The sequence below is a fragment of the Pipra filicauda genome, unplaced genomic scaffold, assembly GCF_003945595.2.
Source record: "Pipra filicauda isolate LSUMZ 115617 unplaced genomic scaffold, ASM394559v2 scaffold145_size1923396_pilon, whole genome shotgun sequence".
In the NCBI taxonomy this organism is placed as follows: Eukaryota; Metazoa; Chordata; class Aves; order Passeriformes; family Pipridae; genus Pipra; species Pipra filicauda.
In genome coordinates, this window is record NW_024103940.1 from 1,847,092 (window position 1) to 1,867,624 (window position 20,533).

Consider the following 20,533-nt stretch of genomic DNA (forward strand, 5'->3'; position numbering starts at 1 on the left):
GCATTTTGACACAGACAGACGATTCATCTCCAGGAGACAAATTAAAGGGCAATGCTCCATTGAACAGTTATACGATAGGAGTATAATATACTAACTATACATAGCACATAAATGGTACATAGATCTCTCATTTTGTGAGTTCCTTATTAATTGCAAGGTATTATTCACAGGAGATGTCTAAACAGCCATACATATGGAGTTCTATCAGTAATTCAGCATCTGTAGGTCTGTGGTAAAAATTACTCACTTTTGTGGGAAAATGGGAAGGCAACTAAACCTACACACCTAAATCCAGCCTGAATTCTCACCCCTTTCTTCTCCAGTCTTGAGGCACAGCTCTCCTACTTCCTTTGTTCAGTATGTAACTGTGAAGTGAACTGGTTGTGCAACCAAAACAGAAAATCCATCATCCCAAAAAGATTGTTCTGACAGATCAGTGCCCCAAATCACCTACAGTCATGTGCCCCTTATATCTAAGGCTAGGGTTGTGTAGGTGAATGCAAACTATTGCTTTCAGTGGCAGCCTGTAACTGTGCTTCATCATTAGAAATGCAGGTTTACGCAGTTTTTTTAAGACTCATCTAAACTATTCATTTCATCACCCAATGAGGGTGGCATTTATGTATAAAATCATCTTTAATTCACATGAAAGCCATAACAGTTGCTCTCTAGTCTATACAAATTTTTTAATTCTAAATAGATTGCTCTTCTGTTTGTCTTATTTACTGTTTTAACTCAGTAAAGCAGTAAAGGTTTAAATCAGGCTGAAACTGATGACCAATATCATAGCCATTTATGTAACATAAAAATCCATTCGTTTCTCCTGTTCTCTCTGGGAACAAATAGACAACACTACCCCTTTGCTTTAAGGGACCCAGTAACCAGGAAAAAATTTCTGTTGCATTTGGCATATTTTTCAATCGCTGTAGAACTATTTATACACCAGGTGTAAACCTTAGGAAAGTCTCAGTCAGTCAGGATACTGCTACAGTAGTGTTTTCCAGATACAGCCTGTAGTGCACACATTCAATTGCACATAAATTTTGAAAAAAATAGAAGTTAAAAATAAAAAAAAAAAAATCAAGCCATGATTAACTTTACACAACTAGAGGCTGAGAGCACCACGGCCTTGTTTCAGATATGAAATAAATACTTTTATAATTTTAAATTGAAAATAGCCCTGTAAGTCTATTTATGCATTTACTCTTCATACTCATGTTCCAGCTTCCTCAGCAGTATATACATGGTTAAAACCCATTGCCTATTAGAATAAACTTCTGGTGGGAAGTGCTAAGAATTCACCCCACTGCCTACAAATCTATCCAGAAATCTGTTCTCACTCCTACTTCCTCCTGTCTGTTCCTTTCTGAAACAGCAGTAGGGGGGTTGGGAGTTTGCCTTTCCTCTACTGGATCACGGTTGTGTACATGAACTATACCAGACCATATGGCAATCTCTCTCAATTCTTAAGAGGCAAAACAAGCTCCCTACCAAGCCAATCCGAAGAGAAAGCAGGTAAGGGCTAAAGCCTAACAGATACCAGCATCCACATGCCTATGTTCATAGAGACCAGTTACTACATCTTGCCTATATATTAATGTAACGAGCAGGAAATATAGATAACGTTGCTTCAAGGATAAGAGCAGCCCTATCCATACTCCCACAAGCATTTACAGCATGCTCCAGCTTCTCTCACAAAACTACCCAGCTGTCTACACACAACTTCAAGTAGTCCAGAGAAAAATCAAGGACTTGAATGCATTGTTCAGCACACAACATGGGTTTGACATAAAGCAAATTACTGTACTGCAGAAAAAACAGTGCCTGTTTGATGAGCAATGCATGCAGAGGATAAGCCCACCAGTGGGAGAGTGAGACTAAAGAGAAAGGTTGAAAGCTGAAAAGAAACCTCCATAGTTGCCTGGAAGCTGCCAGGCAAAGCCAGGCCAAGAAGAAATATAGTGGAGATGGATTTTCCTTTCTTGCAGGGAAAGCATTAAAGTTTTACTGAAAACCAAACTGCAAAAATCCAATAGGAAAACCACCCCAAGACACAGCACCTCAGAAGATAGTCTACTACTCACTCTGAGTGAAGAGCAGATAAGTTTCTCAAAAAGGCCCAACCTTTAGATGCACGAAGTTGTGTTTAACTCAGGTAAAACTAGGATTGTCTGATCAAAAACAATGAAATAGGATCTTGCTTATTTCCTTTGCTGGGAAGTTAAAACTCATTTTTACAGATACTTTATTTTCAATTTACCAAAATAATAATTGCCTTTTACAGTAGCTTTTAGCCCAGAAAAAAAGTTCTTATATAAAATAGTACAAAATTCTGTCAACATTTTTATACCAAGTTTTAGGGAACATGACTTACATGAACATGCAAGGAAGTGACTTGACAGAAAATAGCTCCCTCAGCTGGAGCTGTGTGATTTTTACTTTTAGTTTAATTCAACTAGTAATTATATTCGTATAACAGTAATCTAATTTTCTTATTTTACCTCTTCTGCTCACTACTATGTTCTTAAGTTCTTTACTACCACACAGATAGCTTACTGAGAATAACAACAAGCAGCTCTACTAGAGGTAGTAGGGAGACAAACCAAAGCAGCAGAAGGCATTGTCTATTACCAGCCCTAAAGAAATAAAAAAAACAGAGACAAACTGTCAACTAGCTGGAGATTCAATATAGGCAGAGCCTGGATGTAACATAACTACAATAAAAAGCAAAACTAGACCACAGTTTGCAATTGCCTCATTTCTTCATCAATATCCTACACAATGTGGAGACAGACATGGGCTGTACAAGATAACATTGCATAATATTCTGCCTTTAATTTATAGGTATTAATGCACCTGTAACCTGCAAACAAAGATCCATGACATTTGATACAATAATAGCAGAAGTGTTATTGCAAAGAACCATTCAATCCTTATGTTAAGGTTAAATATTCATTCCTCTCAATTTAAGAAATTGAACGTTTCGCTCTGTCCACACTACACAAAGAAAATACATAAACAATTAAAGAAACAATGAATGAGGTGGCCAAGGGTTTTTAACAAAATCTCTAAGCACTCAACTAAGAGAAAGCGTGACCACACCTCTATCTCCCTTAGAGAGCAAAAATCATCCTCTACTGAAACATGACTCTACACACGACAAAAGACTGTCACTACCAGAATAGCAAAGAAAAACAATTTTCTTTTCATTGGTAAGCAGCTATGAAAAGATGGCATCTTTCTATTTTCTTGGTTCTGCTTTATGCTATAATTATGATGATTAAGCATCTAAAAACTTAAGGGTTCAAATGTTGGAGTGAAAAAGTTGAAGGGTTATAACCCTCGCTCACTTAAACCTTACAATGAATACTGGTAAGAGGATGTCAAAGATGCCAGTAGCCTATAACCAACCAACAAACAAAAAAAACACCAACAAAACCCTAATAAACCCACCTTTGGCAGAAACTTCAAAATCTGTGTTTAACAGCAGTGAATTAAAATACTACATAATCTAATAGTTAAAATATTAAATCTTACAAGTTCTATAGGGCAATAGATTTCAGAAAGCTCATGGAACCTCTTTAGGAACAAGATTCTCCAATTCACACAACAATAATTTGAAGTTCAGTTAGTATCAAGAACCATTATTTCTTAAAGGGCTTTTCCCAGACAGATTATATGTCAAATAGATTTAACCCCAGAGATGTAACATGATCTTATAATAGTTATGACTGAATTACAAGTTTTAAAGTAGACAGCCATCAAAGTAAGGAGAACGAGCAATCGTGGATTCAGGAAATGTACATTGCCCTATAGTCAGCTAATGGCAACTTTAATAGGATGTGATGGATTTTTCTCCACCAGGAGAAAATACTGCCTGCATTTCTGCTTCAACAACCCACGCCAGCTGACTAATGGAGTTATATTTTTGTCTCGTATGAGGATGGTTACTTGCCCATCCTCTAGCAGTTGCAGAATGAAACATTAACAGCAGCTGTGGGGTGAACAGAAAAGCTGCTCTATTTGGTAGCCAAGACCCAAAGTACAGGCCTTTCCTCTTGAACAGTGGAGCTCATTTTCTGTCCCAGTGACAAAAAGACACAGCACAAAACAAAGCCACTTTTAGGGCTTGAAAGAGCTAGCCGAAGATACTTTTAAGGAGTAATAAATCTTCATGGGGAATAAAAGTAAAGGATTCATAGAAATTAAAAATAGGGTTCTTGGACAGATAAGTGCCCTTGGGAACTTAGAAGCTGTTGCTGAAAAGGAATCCTCGTGGATCCAAACAGGTTTCTTAAAACAACTCTTATCAAGTACCATTAAATATAAAACTCTTTAGCTCGGCATAGTAACAATCCGAATCCTAACAGACCAATCCCAAAGAAGCACTTCTGCCACACTACTGAATAATCAGCATATGCCTGCAACTAGAAACATCTTTTTATGCAAGCACTTGGGCTTCAGTCCTGCAAAAATTTAAATATATCACTCTAAGTAGACCTACAGATCTCTGTGGAAGTCTGTAGAGTTTATCACACACATAAAAGCTAACATATATTTATAAGTCTTGCAGGATAATTGCTTTTGGCAGAATATAAATAACACTGCTCTAATGTGTTTCAGCATCATGGTCTCCTGCTTTAGGAGCCAGACATTCTGGTGAAGCCTGTCATTCTTCATATAAATGGCAGCTGCATAGCCCACAGAGACATTTAAACTTCTCTTTGCATTTTCTTTAAAGTTTCAGAGAATAGTGTTTGGGCATTCTTTAAAAGTAGCAAGAAAGCTAAAAAGTGAAGCTGATAAAAATTGCCTAAAAATGTTTTTTTACTACTGCCATGGATACCAGCGGTAGGACTAGAAGCAATTCTTAGACAAACTCTCTATAGCTTCCAACACTTCCAAACAGTACATCAATTAGGCTGTGGAGTTTACCAGGTATTTTTCCAGAACCCAATGCACTGGGTGACAGGGCAATAACTCAATAAGAGAAGCCGTCTTAGTAACGGACTCTAAATGTTCAGGGTACTATATACTTCAGTGAAAAAACTTGAAAATCTGCTACAAGAAGATCTTTCAAATAGCAAGACAGGCATCTGAAATAATTTTAGAAACTTAACGCCAGCAGTTTGCCTAATTGATTTTTAAATGCATACCTAAAACTAGACAGATTTCTCTCCTTGTCAGTCTTCTTTATCTTTTCAGCATTGTCTTACTGTCTCTATTGCCTTTCATTTTAACTTGCAGCAAGGATAGACTTGAGCAAAGAAAAGAAACTTTGGTAACTGTCAATGCCATTGAGAATTAAAAGAATGGTATATATCACCTTCCTGCAGTCACTACGGCTTCTGCAAGCCCCAGCTGGAACAGTAGAACTGTCTCGGCAGAAGGTCCAGCTCAAATAAGGGGAAAGGAATTAATACATTTTGTAGACATAGGTAGCTCTTACAGAAGCTTTACTTTTGCCCTTCCACATGCCTCCCCCATATTTTTATTTGATACTTTCATCCCTCTAACAGCACCTTGAAAAAACAAGAGTTTCACTGAAGATACATCACCAAGATTTTACAGCTGAGAAAGTGTTTCATGCAACAAAACCAGCCCTGGTGTAATTTAATTCTAGTCCAACACCACTAACAGCAACGAGCGGAAAAAACTTATTTTAAAATACTCAGCAGCTCTCTCAAAGCCCTATGATTTCACATTTACAGTCTGTATTGCCTTGGCCCAAATAAACAGTTAGAATTTCCTTGAATTCAATTTATTTCCATTAAACACATTTTGGTTTTGTACAAAAGTGACAGACCTACAGTTAGGTGGAACACACAGACAAATTTTGAAGTATTTACCTAACTTTTAATCAATAAATCCTTTGTTTGAATCTCAATTGTATCTAGTGTAAAATAGCATCTTAAAAAAACACACACAAAAAACCAAACAACGAAATAAACAACAAACACACCCACTTTCCAAGTGTTAATGAATGAACCTTGACTGAATGAAGACTGAAGAAAGGTGACACAGACAATCCCCTCCCTACTTCATGAGGTCCTTGCTCAAGGCCAAAGCCCAAGAGCACCAGCACCTTTCAATCCCTTTCTCCATCTGCTAAAACACTACTTAGGTATCAGAAAGCATGCAGCTGACACTAACATGACCATAAATTCAATGCATTTCCTAACAAAATTGAATTGCTAAGTTCTTCCCTAGAACATCATGCTTACCATTTTCCTTCATCCCCTTATTCATGTGGTTCTTGTGAGACAAACCATTTAAAGAAATACCCATGCAGTACACAGATACTGAAGTACTTCATTTAGATACTAAGACTAATTTCAAGTTCTAACATAGAAACATGAGCAGCAAATTATACCAAAAAATTAAAACTGAATAAGTTGGAATAGCAAATTCAATTCACTTTAACTTCTGAATGCCTGAAAACACAACACTTGAATTAAGAAGAGATAAATCATCTGAAACTAAATTATTGCTAGAGTCAAATGAAGCCCTACCAAACAATTACATGGCAAAGTTTCCTGTCAAAGAATCCAAAATCAAATAATGTATTTCAGCTCAAACCTTCTAATGAGGAAAACAGATGAACGTGGAATTTAACCAACTTCCATAGCAAGTAGAAAAGTCAGAAAAAGGATGACAACAAGAATTTTTGCCAGATCCCTTATGGCAACTCTTATGTTTTTCTGTAAAGCATTAATAATACCAAGGTAACAGCAGCATTAACATCTTAAGATAATACAGTACTAATATTATTCATTTGTGATGCTCTTGGAACACTCTGTGCAGATATTAATTGCATCTTCGAAGATCTTCAATACGTATTAAGTTTCTCAAACATTTTCAAAGGAAGATTTCCAGTCTCCCAGAAAGGAGAAACTGTAGCTGACCCCTCTGAACCATCACTTGCCTTGTCACAAAAACTTCCCCAAACCATTTCAAACCACAGATCTGCTTTACCATTAAAAAGCAAACAAGCAAGCCTTTAAGTTCAGTGGATTTTAAATAAATCTACTCCCACTCTCCCTCATTAACTGATTTCAACTGTAAATTTGCTTTAGTTGCTTTAAGAGGTAACTATTAACTACATAGAGACAAAGTTATTTTTTGTCAAAATGACAACACTAGTACCATTATATTTAGTGAAACTGCTCATGTTCTTACACAGTTGTAGCTTATTTTGAAATACTTCACAGGTTAACAGAAATGGTCTGGAAAAAAAACAACAAACCCAACCAAAACCCTCAAACCCATTCTGAAAAGAATTTCAGATTATGTAGTCTATCAAAACCCATTAAAACAAACCCACTCATAGCACATATTAGTTACATCATTACAAATCTTCATACTGCCTGGGGGAGGGGGCATTTAAAAAGAAATTCATACTTACCTCTTAAAAACACCCATAGAATAATGAAGATTTGCTTGTGAGTACCCTTTTCTGCATAGTTTTACAAAGGAGCAGCAACTTTCAGACCCTTCAGAGCCACAGATAAATAGTTTTGTACAATTCTAAATGATATGATTAATACTGAAGTCAACTGAACTCCTCTGGATCTTGGAACCTAACTGGTAGCAGCCTCAACCACGAGACTGGGCAACTACTGCTACAAAGCTAGTACTGAAATGAATAAAGCACACACTCAACGTTTTCCTTTGTGCAGAAAATGGTATATAATGGAGCTCGAGAAACTGAAGATTAATGAGAAGTTTTATCATTAGGAAAAAACAAACCTTACAAAATCATAGACAGAACTAATACATAATCCTCCTTGCCTCTGCTGTCAGATGCTAGAGCAATTTCTGATCATGCTCTCATGGGAGTTAAAGGCATACAAACACTACCTGGCTATTTAAAATGTGAGAAGTACTGATCCGAGCTTCATGTGATCTACTGGAATATTGTAGGAAGAAAGGGTTAGACCAAAAGATTTTCCTACTTTTTGACCAGCACTGTCATTGACAAAGGACATATTCCAGAGACAAACAGAAGTAAATTCTGACAAAATTATTTGCAGAGCTATAGTAAGAATTCATTGCAGAGGAAAGCAAAACCAGTCCTTTGGAGAACACCATTTTCCAGTGTAAATAAAGATAACAGAAGTTATATCCTACTGCAGACACGATACAACCAAAATTTTTTTTTTGTTAATGATAAAAGCTTGAACAGCATTTTTCAATTCAACTGTTAAGGCTGAATTTGTCAGGAATCAAATATACGTTTTATTATGTAGACAAAATAAGGGAATATTTGTCTCAGTCAAGGAGTAACAACATTGAAAAAAAATCCCCTCTCACCAAATACACCTTAGATCACAGATATTAATGCTCGGGGAAAGGGCAGTTATGTTTTCTCCACTGTAAAATACATAGCTATAAGTTAGAAAAGAAACAAAAAACGCAGAAAGCAGATAATCTCTACCATAGGATATTACAATTTCTGCACTATCTGATTGTAATTGCCTTTAAAACTGTGAAGCAATCTCAGAAAACCTGACCAAAAATCACTCTTGCCCTTGAGAAGTGACACTTGTTCCTTCCTCCTTGGCCATGTGAAATTTAATTAGGATATCTCTTGCAACTTCTCTACTGAAATGATCTTTTTCTAAAGCACATGGCAAAAGTTTGAATCATTGTGCCCTATTTGGGATGATAAATCCATCAAAGCTCATTGTTTGCATGCTCTTGATGAAAGGAGTATGAGGATCTTAAAACTAACCTGAAGCTTTTACTTCATCCATTGAGCTTCAGTTGTGGGGATCAAGCTCAAACAGCACAGACTGGCCAAAACACAGAAAAGCCAATCCTGTTATCTGCCAGTAGCTGCTCAGGCCTAAAAAGCAGCTGAAATAACAGACTTGGTAAATTTATTTCCAGTTATTCTTCAAGTTTAATCCATACATTTTGATTTCATTTGGAAAAGGAGCTATACCTATAACTGCAGTTCTACTGCAGGAAGATTTATTTGCAAATATCAAAAAAGTTGAATTTTCTGTAGCAAAGAAGTGACTCAACATTGATTTTCGACATTTCTGTAATGTCGTCTTCTTTCACTGCTGAAAGGACGATGAACTTGTAGCCTGTGGGAAGCATTCTGTCTTTCTACAGCAAAGGAAACACATGTTTGTATTTGGGTTATGTTTTTATTGTTCCAGAGCAGTAAAAAACAGGCTTCTTGCTACCATTGCTCAAGGGTAAAACCCTGGTAAAAACCTGTAAGGGTGCTCAGTGCACCAGTGAAAACATCTCAAAGAGACACTAACCAGTGTATTATTTTCCAGAGAAGCTTTTCAGGATAAGCTGTTAGAGAACACTAATACAGAGAAATACTCAGAAAAAAATGCTTCCTAAAAATGCTAAAACCAAACCAAAACGTACAGGGATGAGTCTCTAAAAGCCAACACACCTCCAAACGTGGAAAAGATATGCCATTTCAGAAGTAACAATCAAACAAATGGAAAACAAAAAAAAACCACACAAAGGAACAAACCCAACAAATAACTAAGTAATCAATGCAAAACCCCTACAGTTTTAAAAAGGTACAGCAGAGAAGGAAAGAGAGGAGAGAACCTGAAAAAGCTCCTCTAATTAGCTAACTAAGCTTATCAGTTTTCCCCTAGTTAACCACAACTTACTCCAGGATAAGGAGAATAAAAAGTCCCCGCAAGAATTACACTATACGGAACTACAGCACTCTAAATTCATGTCTTGCTCTGGAATAGCTTCCTTGAATAGACCTGTTCTTCATACACAATTCAACTAATAGACCAAGAAGAGCTCATGTTTTCTACCTTGCTTCAGAGGAATGAATGTGAACATATTCTCCTTTTGCAGAATTTGCAGGTGGCCATAACTGAGAAATGAAAGCTAGTGAATTCATGCACCATAAGCCTAGAAGAGTTCAAAGAAAAACAAAATCGGGTTTGTATCAGCGACAAACATAAAACTTGCTTGCCCAAGCATCTCCTTTACACTATGCAGAACACCCTAAGTATACGATGGAGGATACTTAAAAAGCATGTGATAAGGCAGCGTTACTTCAACTTTTGAAACTATTACCAAAAAGTCGTCTTCACCCCTCAGACAACCTGAGTGGGAAGAGGGAAGCATGTAATCCCATAACAAGATTCCCTCAGCCTGTCTGCAGCCAAGAGGCTGAGGTGGAGGTTTGGTCACCAACTCAGTTTTCAGTGCCCCAGGCAGATGCTTAACTGATTTCTGCAAATCCTCCATTACCTAATGCAGGGTTGTTAACATGCACGATTATTCTCCATCACCATAGTAACAGAGCACGTACATTTTAAGGTGCATATGGGGGCTCTTCTAGAGGATGTGTCAAGTTGAATACAGCTAGGACAATATAAGATATTTTAAGTGAGCCCCGTTCAGTACAAATACAGAAAGCATGAAAGTACTGTGCTAGAGATCATCACAAGACTGCTCAAGCAGTGGTTACACATCCATTAAAAAGTTTTCTGGAGGCTGAAAGAAGTAGGAGATGAAGCGAGATTCTGTCAACACTTATGGGCCTTAATGCATTAAAACAGCTCTATAATAATGGCCTGATTTTACACACACAAACTTCTTCGGGAAGCACAGAGCATAACATAGTAAAAGATTTTGCGAACACCACAGTTTACCTAGAAGTTGCCCTGCCTGCCCTTCCCCCATCAAAAAAAAAAGAGGTAGGAAAAAAGATCCAGAAAGAAAACATACTGACTGATTAAGAAATGATAAGCAACTGGTATTTTCATTTCAATGAGAGCTGCAAGTACTTTGCACTTACATGCTTGAAGTATGAATGACACTATTCCTCCAGGACACAAGTGACACCACAGAAACCCTTATGTTAGGTGCCTCCACAGCAAATAAGCCCATACATGTCAACAGCCAACCCCTAACAAACCTGTCAGAACACTGCTTTACCTTTCAGTATTAGTATTTACAGAATTTTAATGCTTATTAAGATGCAATCTTCAATTACACAGCATGACCAGAAGGTGCACAGGCACCACATCTGTGCGTGACCAGAAGGTGCAGTCCTCCTCCCTCACACAGGAGGAGAAGCAAGGATCTAAAAGAAAGAAAATGGGTATTTCCTAGTATTGAAGGTTTGAGAGCAGAACCCAGGCTATCTGATTATATTCCTGGATCTGCCTTATTATCAAAATCATCAAAATTCATACACCCTGGCCACATGGATTGTATCTGCACAATCTCAGCTCTCAAGCCTGAAAATTCTCAAGCATTTAATTTTACAGCTTTGCATTCCCTTGGCATGCTCATTGTATACCACTGGTACCAGCAATCAATTTCTTCTCCATTTTTTTCTTCAAAACCTTGCAAAATTAGAAACAGTAACCCCAATTTTTTTTTGTATCCAGTAGCCCAGACATCAGTAGCATCTGAACCACAAGTGGAACTTGTAATAAGATAGATAACTGCCCTCAGAAGAGAGCACAAACATACACATCCTAAGTCTATCCTATTAGGAAACTTCCAAATTATTCTAAAGTGAGCAAAGACCAGTGATTATCAACAACAACTAGTGCTTAAAAACACACAGCTTTGGTACCTCAGGTCAGCTACTTCTGTAGATTAAAAACCCCCTCAAGATTCCCCATTTTAAATGTATGGGCTTCAACTCGAGCTTCTTTACACCTTTTAAAAATTGTGCTCCTGTTCAAGATTCAACATACATTGGCCTCAATCACAGGCTTCATATTAAGGTGTGCTGGACTGGGATCCAGAGTAGAGTAAGCACATCATGCAGAGAAAGAAATACCCAGGGCTCAGAATACTTTATCCTATCTGAGAGGCTGAAAAGTCTCTAAATCAGAGCAGGTTCTGTACTCCCACCTTTCACTACCCTTACTTAATTCCTTCAAGAGGTTAAAGAGGGAGAAATAACTTCTGCCCTCGAGGTTTGTACCACTTCACCAAAACAGTTCTGCACAATTTCTGAAAGAAAAAAGTGCCAGGCAGGAATCCTCACTGACAGCTATATCTTACCAGTCTGGGGTTATGCAGTCTGACTCAGAAACAATTTTTAATAAACCTGATACTAGTTTTCAGTAATGACTTGCTTCATTAATGAAATTCTTGATGCTCCTCGTTGGTATGCTTGTTTGGCCACAGCATTTGACTTGAAACTGAAATAAATCAGTTTCGTTTTTGCTTTGACAAACCTCAGTTTAGTATCGCAACTAGTCAGCAGGACCCAAAGAAAAAAGGGTAGTTGTCAACAGTTGTCAGATCATCTTGGGGAAGACCTATTTATTTGGTACTGCTTTCCTGGAGTTTCTTAAAAAAAAAAAAAAGAAAAAAAAAAGACAACTCTTCCATAGACTTTAATGATACCTGCTCTCACAAACCATTCAAACCAACACCATCTCACAAAACCATTCAAGCCAAACATCTGGGTCACAGAATTTCTTCTGGGGTTCTGAATAGAAGAGTGTTAAGCTCACCGTAACAGAATTAGACTTCCTCATCTAATTAAAATATCACAAATAGCAGTAGTGAAGACACAACAATTGATACATCTGGCGGGGGGGAGAAGAAGAAACAGATCCTTTACCACCTCATTTTTAAGATGGTTCAGATGTTTCAATTATACACGTTTGGGGAGTTCTTGCATAGCGCACACATGAAAAATATTTTGTTCTAAATGGAAGCCTGGTATGAGGCAGCAATGCAGAATGGAACACAGTAACTGATGAAGCTTCTGTGGCCTATTTTCCCTACTTGAATTGAATTATTTACTGTCATATGACAGTGAGTTCTTAGAAAAAAAAAATGCTTGTGAGTGACCTCCTTGTATAGATGCATTTATTGTCACTATATTGGGACATTATTATTATCACCATCTATTTTCCCCACCTTATTTGGGGCACTGGGAGTTAGTGCCTGCAATGGCATACAAGTCAGTTGTTATTTAATCAGAATCACATTTATAAACAAATCTTAACACTCAGAGCATTTAAATGCACATTTTTTTTGTCCCTCAGCATACCTAAAGATTTGTAGGTTGCTTATTTTTTTAAATTCTTTTCTTGTCATATGTAAGGGAAAATTAAAATAAAGCAATGAATATAAATATACATATTTTTTAACAAACTGATATCACAGATATCAGTATGATATTACATAAAAGATAAGTCTGAAAAGATTTGAAAACACATGCACTTAAAATGTCTGCTTATTTCGTACAAGTAAGTATTGTTCAATGCCACCACAGTCTTACAGATTGATTCCTATTACAATTTTCAAGTAGGAGAAGTACCAGGCTTACCCTAGTAAAATATACCATAAAATATGTTACCACATACAACATATTATCACCTCATGAATGAGAAAAGCCACAGGGAGTAGTGACAGTCAACAGATTTTACTAGAGCATAGTCTAAGCATCAGCAAAAAAAAAAATCTTCTCTTACAGAATACAAAAAAAAAGTAAGTGCAACAGAAGTATATATTGCTATTGTCTTAAGACTAGAAATATATGTCAGTACAGAAGAGCATCCAGTCCTCTTCCTTCCCTCAAAAACCAACCATTGCTGAAGATAATTTCTGCTGACTACCAAGACTGGTTAGGGGACACACCTAACAAAGTATTAGAAAGTATAAAAAAATGTTGCAAATGTCTTTCCATCTTATTGAATTTTAATTTGGAATATTTGTACCACATTAATTGCCAGTAATTAAATAAATACTTAACAACAGAAAGTGCTTTCAGAAAGAGGCGTGAATATTTTTCAAGGGAGAGAAGAAGGAACAAATTTTATATTTTTAGTGACCATTTAATTTTTGTTTACGATCAATTCCAGCCATTCAATAACTGTGCAAACTGTGTTAGCTAAAATTCACTTGCTTAAATGTTGTTGCACACTAAAACAGAAAGGGAAAAGACAAAGATTTTTCCTTTCTAAGGCAGCCATAAAGCAACTGGGATCCTGAACAAAATGGCAACTTCCAGATAACTTTCAAATTCCTTTAAGGAAACTGCAAAATGTTCCAACTGAGAAAGAAGATTAAGAGGAAGAAGGCAGACATTTAAACATTTGAACAACAGCATTTAAGACAACATACACAGTATGTCCTATCATAGTTATTTGTTTTGAATCAGGGGAATGAAAACCAGAAAAAGACAAAATTATTTCTTCTGCCTCCTTTTTAAGCTTGTATCAATACTCTGAAAAGTATTTTTTATTTCTGGTGTTTGTTGTAATCCCATCAAGTCATCACCAATACATACAATTTCTCCAGATATACACAAGAATGGGTAAATAACAAACAAAACTGCCAGTGTTTAGCCTAAAAACCACCATATTGCCCTCAGCTTTAATCCTGTGACTTCCAATCTTGTCAAGATATATGCCTTTCAAGAAAGGTCTCTACTTTTAAAAGGCACGCTGACATCCTCACTGTCACTTTAACACTTCAAGAGCATTGAATTTTAAATGAACAAACAAGGGAAACACTCATCATTCTTTAATTGAAATATTATTGCTGGCTCCAGTTATGCTGCAACATCCCAAAAGCATTTTTCTGCAGTATCACAATAATCAAAGATTGTTGCTAGAGTGAACCTTTTAAAAAAAACAACAAAACCACACCAAACTGACTCTCAGATTATGTAACATGCAAATTCAGTTTCACCTTCAAAATAGCGTCACGTAACATAAAGCCAAACAGACAGCAAGAAGCAATTCATAAGACTGGAAATGCTTCCCAAGGACTCTATAAGGAAACATTCTCTCAGAAGAAAATACATCAGAATTGCAATGATTTAATACAATCAATTGGGTTAAAAGATGCTTTCCTTAAAAAAACTACTTCTTTTTACAAATTCCTTTCATTAAGGGATGAAAAATTTATAAGTCTATACATGGCCCAAACAGCAGAAAGAATACTAGCCTGCTGACAAGTGTTAAAATCCTCCCAGAACCAATAAACCTAAAGTAATTAGCATTACTTTTTGCGATACAATTTCATGTTCATCTTTCAGTATCTTAGCTTGTAATACAAATTCAACCCAATTCTGAATCACAAATGAAGTACAAACAGTATTTTCATATATACTGAAGGAAAACATAAACAAGTACCTTATTTAAAAATATAGTTTAGCTTTACTTTTCAAATCAACACTTGAAGATGTTTATAGCTTCGTAATCTAGAGGCTGTTAAGCACACAGCATTACTATATACTCTATCTAATTTATAATCTCTTTATTAAATTATCTAGGAAAATGAGTATAAGATTAACCGTATTTATGTGGTAAAACAATTAGCATATGACAGTCTGAATCTGTAAAAATACAGTATGTAAAAGCACCTCTGAATACAATTCAAGAGCACAAGAAAGTGGCCACCTGCAATACAGAGGAAGGTAAACAAGCCAGTAAAGCAGTGTTCCCACTTTTCAATAGCAACAACTCAGACTCCATCTTAAGCCTGTCATCATTCATCCCTACTGAATGGGGACTACACAACATAATTATTCTGTTGTACCTAACACTGAATTCAGTAGCATTTCTATTCAGCAATAAAATCTGCCACCAAAACAGGAATCTGGTACAGTGCTCACTGACCTCCCTGCTTTGACATTATGTTAAGTTGCATGAATAGCAAATCAACCTGTGAGTCCACAAATCTACAAATTCCTTAATTGAAAACCTGATAGTATTTGTGAACACACCGCGTTCATGCTGTCCACACGGACTGCGAAACACCACTGAGGGGGAAAAAGACTAAAATTATCTGGAAGTATAGAAACACTTCCACGTAACTAATGTGTCACGTAACACCATCTGACAAATACAATAACATCATTGTAAGAACAATGTAAAAGTCACCAGTGAAGACTCATCTGTAGCAATGAGAATTTTATAAGGCTGCCTTCCATATGTTCATGATCGAGAAGAAACCTGTAGTCCTTAATGCAGCTTTTTAATTAATCTTTCCCACCACCACTGAGAATTTAACATCATTAACTGAGGTCAAACTCTAGACACCACAAATATTTATATCTTACTCCATAAAATGAAGTTTTATAAACAAATAACACTCAATTACCAGAATATTTGCTATAGCCACAATGACACAAAATGCATTGCAAAGTACCCGTATTCACTCTTATATGAGAAAAGATCTGTTAATAAGCTCAAGGCCATTGATATCATCAATGATACTGATAAAATTAAACACAGTGAATTTTGAATATATGATCAATTTCCATTTGTGGATCTGTCCTGTTTTCACGAATGGTTTATCTGGTGTTTCAATCGAATTTCCCAACCATTTAAAGTGACATGCTTGTACTGTGTGCAAAAGGAACAAGAGAGAAATAACAACTCTGGCCTCACCAAAAACGCTGTCAAAAAAAGCAGAGCAACTGAGAAACACTTTTTATTTTTCTTCTGAAATTCTAATAACTGAAGTAAAAAAGAATAAAAATCTATTCTTTGAGAAAAATCAGTGTTTACAGTGCTTTGTAAGACTATACACATTCAGTTCTATAACTGAATAAACTCAAACCAAATACTGTATGTGAGCTTTCCTTTCTCACATTAAGTAAAGGTTAGTAATATTTCAGGTAGTCTCTTAGGCTGCAGTAACAACAGGCCTCCTCCACTCCATGAATGTATAATTAAGGATCACCTCAGTGTAATTTGTTAGGCTAATGAAATAGGTACTCGTGAGCAACGAACATCACCATTTTAATACTTGCAACCACAAAACAGTTACATCAAACAAATATATTGTCTGCTTTAGGGATTCTTCATCAGTAAATTTCATTCAATTTTATTATCTTTTTAATTTGCAATATATTTAAAATCAAAGTTAAGACACTGACCTCTAAACAATTTATGCCATAATAAAAACATTTCCTGTATTCTGATATTTCAGAGGTCTCTTTAGCCATGGCATAGATTAAGGAGAAATAATGACTGCTAATCTGCTGTAAAATTCTCAAAGTAGACAAAAATGAACCGCGGTGCTGATTTCTATCAATTTAGTTGTCTTCACTGTCACTTGTATTTTACGATGGGCAACATTTTCAGATGCCTCATTAGGCATGACCTACTCCCTTCTGCACCAGGTTGATATTTTGCATATCTAAGACGGTATTGTTCAATAAAATGTAAATTACTCCAAATGGATTAATATACTGTTTTCAAAGCACGTTAATAATAATGAATTTGAATTTCAGTATTCTATTTTTGGGTCAATATTTCTGGAAGGGAAAATATTTCAACATTTTCTGAATATAACTCTTCCTAGCTTAGATGATACAGCGAGAAGGCACTTCTGAATTAATGGTCCTTTATAGGAGAAGGACAAACTTAAACTATAAAAATAAGCCTTCTCGTCCCCCCTACAGCCCCTTCTACAGTGACTTCCCATGCTCGCAGCCATAGGCCCTCTTTCTGTTGCCTTCTCCGATAAACCTGCCGGTCTGGCTGCCTCTCCCTTCCCATGCAGGTCTGATCTGCGAGGCTGCTGAATGCAGACACTGTACTGCACTGTGAATGGACAGCCAGGTATTTTATGAATGGAGCGGATCACGTGCTCCCAGCACCTCCCCGAGCTGATATTTCCCACATAACTGTGTCAACAAGCAGCGAACAGCACATATTAATACAGCAGGTCCTGGAGACCTTCCGCCGCCGGCCGCGGGCCGCAGGCTGGCCCTCGGCGCGGGAGCATCCGCTCCGGGCGCTCCGCAGGGCAGGTTCCGCCGCAGGTCAGCGGTGGTGACAGCAATTCTTTTTCTGTAATTTTTTTTTTTTTTTTTTTTATGAATGGAGATTGTGGTATGCAAATGAGAGCGATTCACAAAAAAGGAAACATGGCGGCGGCGGCCCCGGCTCCGGCCCCGCGGGCGGCGCGGCGGCTGCCCCGGCCCGGCTCCCCTCGGCCCGCTCAGCGCCGCGGGCGGCAGCGCCCCGAGCCCCGTCCCGCTGGGCCCCGCTCCCCGCGGGGCTCGGCCCGCGCTACTCCCCGGGGACCCGAACGCCTCTTCGGGGGAGCGCACGGGAAGGTGTGCAGGCTTTGCCTGGAGGGAGGCAGTGAAATGGGAAATCCTTTTTTCCTGCCGGCGGAGCCCCGTCCGCACCCTGTCTGGCAGCCCGGCTGCTCCCCTGCCCCTCATCGCTACCCCCAGACACAACAGGCGCAGCGCTCCCTCTCCACCGCCATGGCCGCGGCAGTCACCGCATCATTCATAAAATCAGCCCGAGCAAACCCCGACATCGCAAATCGTAACGCTACGGCTCGGAGACCGCAGCGATCAACTCTAAACTTCCCGATCACAGGAAAAGTTTCAAAATACCTCATATTCCTTTTTCAATGCCATAAAGAACTCGGATGTTTTCTGACAAATATTTATCGCCTCCGACCCAAAATGTATTTCAAAGACAGATTACATTCAAGGGGATACAGCCGCACACACACACACAATCTCCTCTGGATTGCCTTCAAACCCCTCACAGTAAAAATATTAAGAGATCCTTGAACTGTCCCTTTTCTCTCTGAGGAGAAATAAAAAAAAAAAGTCACAAGTGCTCATTAAAAGAAAAAAAAAAAGAGCTTTAGGGTAGGTTTAAGCTGTATTTACACTGGCTGACTCATCCAATTAAAATTCAGGAGCAGTTTCCTGCAGGATGAAGCTCCCACACACTAGTTTCCATGTGAAATATCTACAAGTAATAGGATATTATCAGAGGTGGTACGTGCTGATACCTCTCTGGGCATACTAAACCCATCCTCCCGCTCCAAGACACCATCGTTATCTGCACCGTTTTCTATCGGGCTTTAACTAAACCAAGCTTTTCTGGCCGCCGGCTCGCAGCCCTTCCAAACTAAGCTCCTTCACAAAGAGGGAGCTTCTGGGCTTCCATGAACGCGAGCAGCAATGCGCAGTCCGCGCAGGGGTAGGACAGGACACGTACGTGCGCGGGCAGAGGCCCCGCGGGGCGCAGAGCCGAAGGGACGCGCCGAGCCCCATCCCCATCCCGAGGCGGAGGGGAGGTGAGGGCACGGCCACTTACTCGTTGTTAGAAGTCGCCGTCTCTTCGCTCATTTTCTCCTCACCACGATCCGACAGGCACACGGAGCAGCACCGACGCAGCCAGGGCGCAGCCAGAACTCACCAGAAACTTCACCATTGTTACCCCCCCGGTCCGCCGCCCCCGGCCAGGGCACGGGCCGTGCGGTGAAGTGAGGGAGAGGAAGGGAAAAGGGGGAGGAGAGCGGTCTTTATCCTGGAAACGCGAAATCCTGTTGTCCGGCGGTGCAGCGTATTTCCCTTATCTTAAAAGGTGATGATGGTGGTGGTGAAGGTAGTGGTGCAAACAGCAGCAACAACCACGGATCTTCTGTTCTCGAGCTGCTCCCGGTTAAAGGGGGACAGAGTTGTAGAGACAAGGGATGGCTCCCTGCCGCAAAAAGCTGCACCGCACCGTCCTCCCGCTGCAGCTCATCTCCCGCTGCAGCCGCCTTCGCTGCTGCCCTCCTCCTCCTTCTCCTCCTCCTGCTGCTCGGCCGCCTCCCTCCCTGCCCGCCCGCCTCCCGCGCACAGCCGGGGCAGGCGGCGGCACAAATTCCTCCAGACACCGGAGCTGCCACAGGCCGGGACAGGCGGGGAAGGAAGGGGGGGGGGACGGGAAAAGGGGGGTAGAGACGCTCGACGGGGCTCTCCCACCCCCTCCAAAGCGACGCCGACCACTGCGGAGGGAAGACGCGCCGGCCCCAAGGAGAAGGCTGGTGACGGGGGGAGGGAGGCGTTTTAAACCAGCCTGGGGGTGGGAAGGGGGGGGACGGCGGAGAACGAGGATGCGTCACGGCTGTTTGTGTGAGGAGAGGCGCGGGGAGGGAGGGGGAGCGGAGCTGCCAGGGCGAGAGAGGAGCCCCCGGCCGCAGGACGAGGGGGAGAAGAGGGAGAAAGCCCGCAGGGAAGTTCAGCGGCGGCGCTTCCTCCCCAGCAGTAACTCCATTAGCGGCCGCTGCCGCCGCCTCGGCTCCTCGCGGCCGCCCCCGCCTCCTCCTCGCAGGAAAACTGGGCGGAAGCGTTGACTTCAGGCTCCTTCCGCCGCCACAGCTTGATCCAAAATAACCACGGGGGAAAGGGAGGCGGGAGAACGGAGAGAAGAGCAAGGGGAGCAAAGTAATCCCCTTGACCTGCGCCCGGCGGCGGACGGGCCCGCGCCACCGCCTTCCCCCGGCGCCCGGCGCTGCCCGGCGCTGCCCGGCGCCCGAGTTTCCTGAAAGTAGTTCCCTCCCCCCGGCTCTGCCTCACGCGCGGCCCGCGGAGCCGCCGCCGCAGCCGCTACACACGCACGCACGGCGCCGCGGAGGGATACGCGGCTGCCCCGCCGCCACTCCTTCCTGGTCGGGGGGCGCGGGGCCGCCGCTCCCGGGTCTCGCCGGCCAAGGGCTGGAGCGAGGGCGCAGCGGCAGCGCGGCGGGTGGGCTGGGCACGGTGCGGGGCCGCGCAGAGCCCCCGGGCCGCCGC

General features: G+C 40.2%; 1 protein-coding gene across 1 annotated transcript in view; it reads right to left on the minus strand.

The window, feature by feature from the left end:
- SPRED1 (sprouty related EVH1 domain containing 1) overlaps positions 1-19,753 on the minus strand; it is a 64,840-nt gene extending 45,087 nt beyond the window's left edge. Inside the window, exon 1 of the mRNA XM_027716922.2 lies at positions 19,071-19,753. Coding sequence (XP_027572723.1) covers positions 19,071-19,102 — 32 coding nt within the window. The 5' untranslated portion in view covers positions 19,103-19,753. The remainder of the gene's footprint in view (positions 1-19,070) is intronic.
- Between the last annotated feature and the right edge of the window lie 780 nt (positions 19,754-20,533).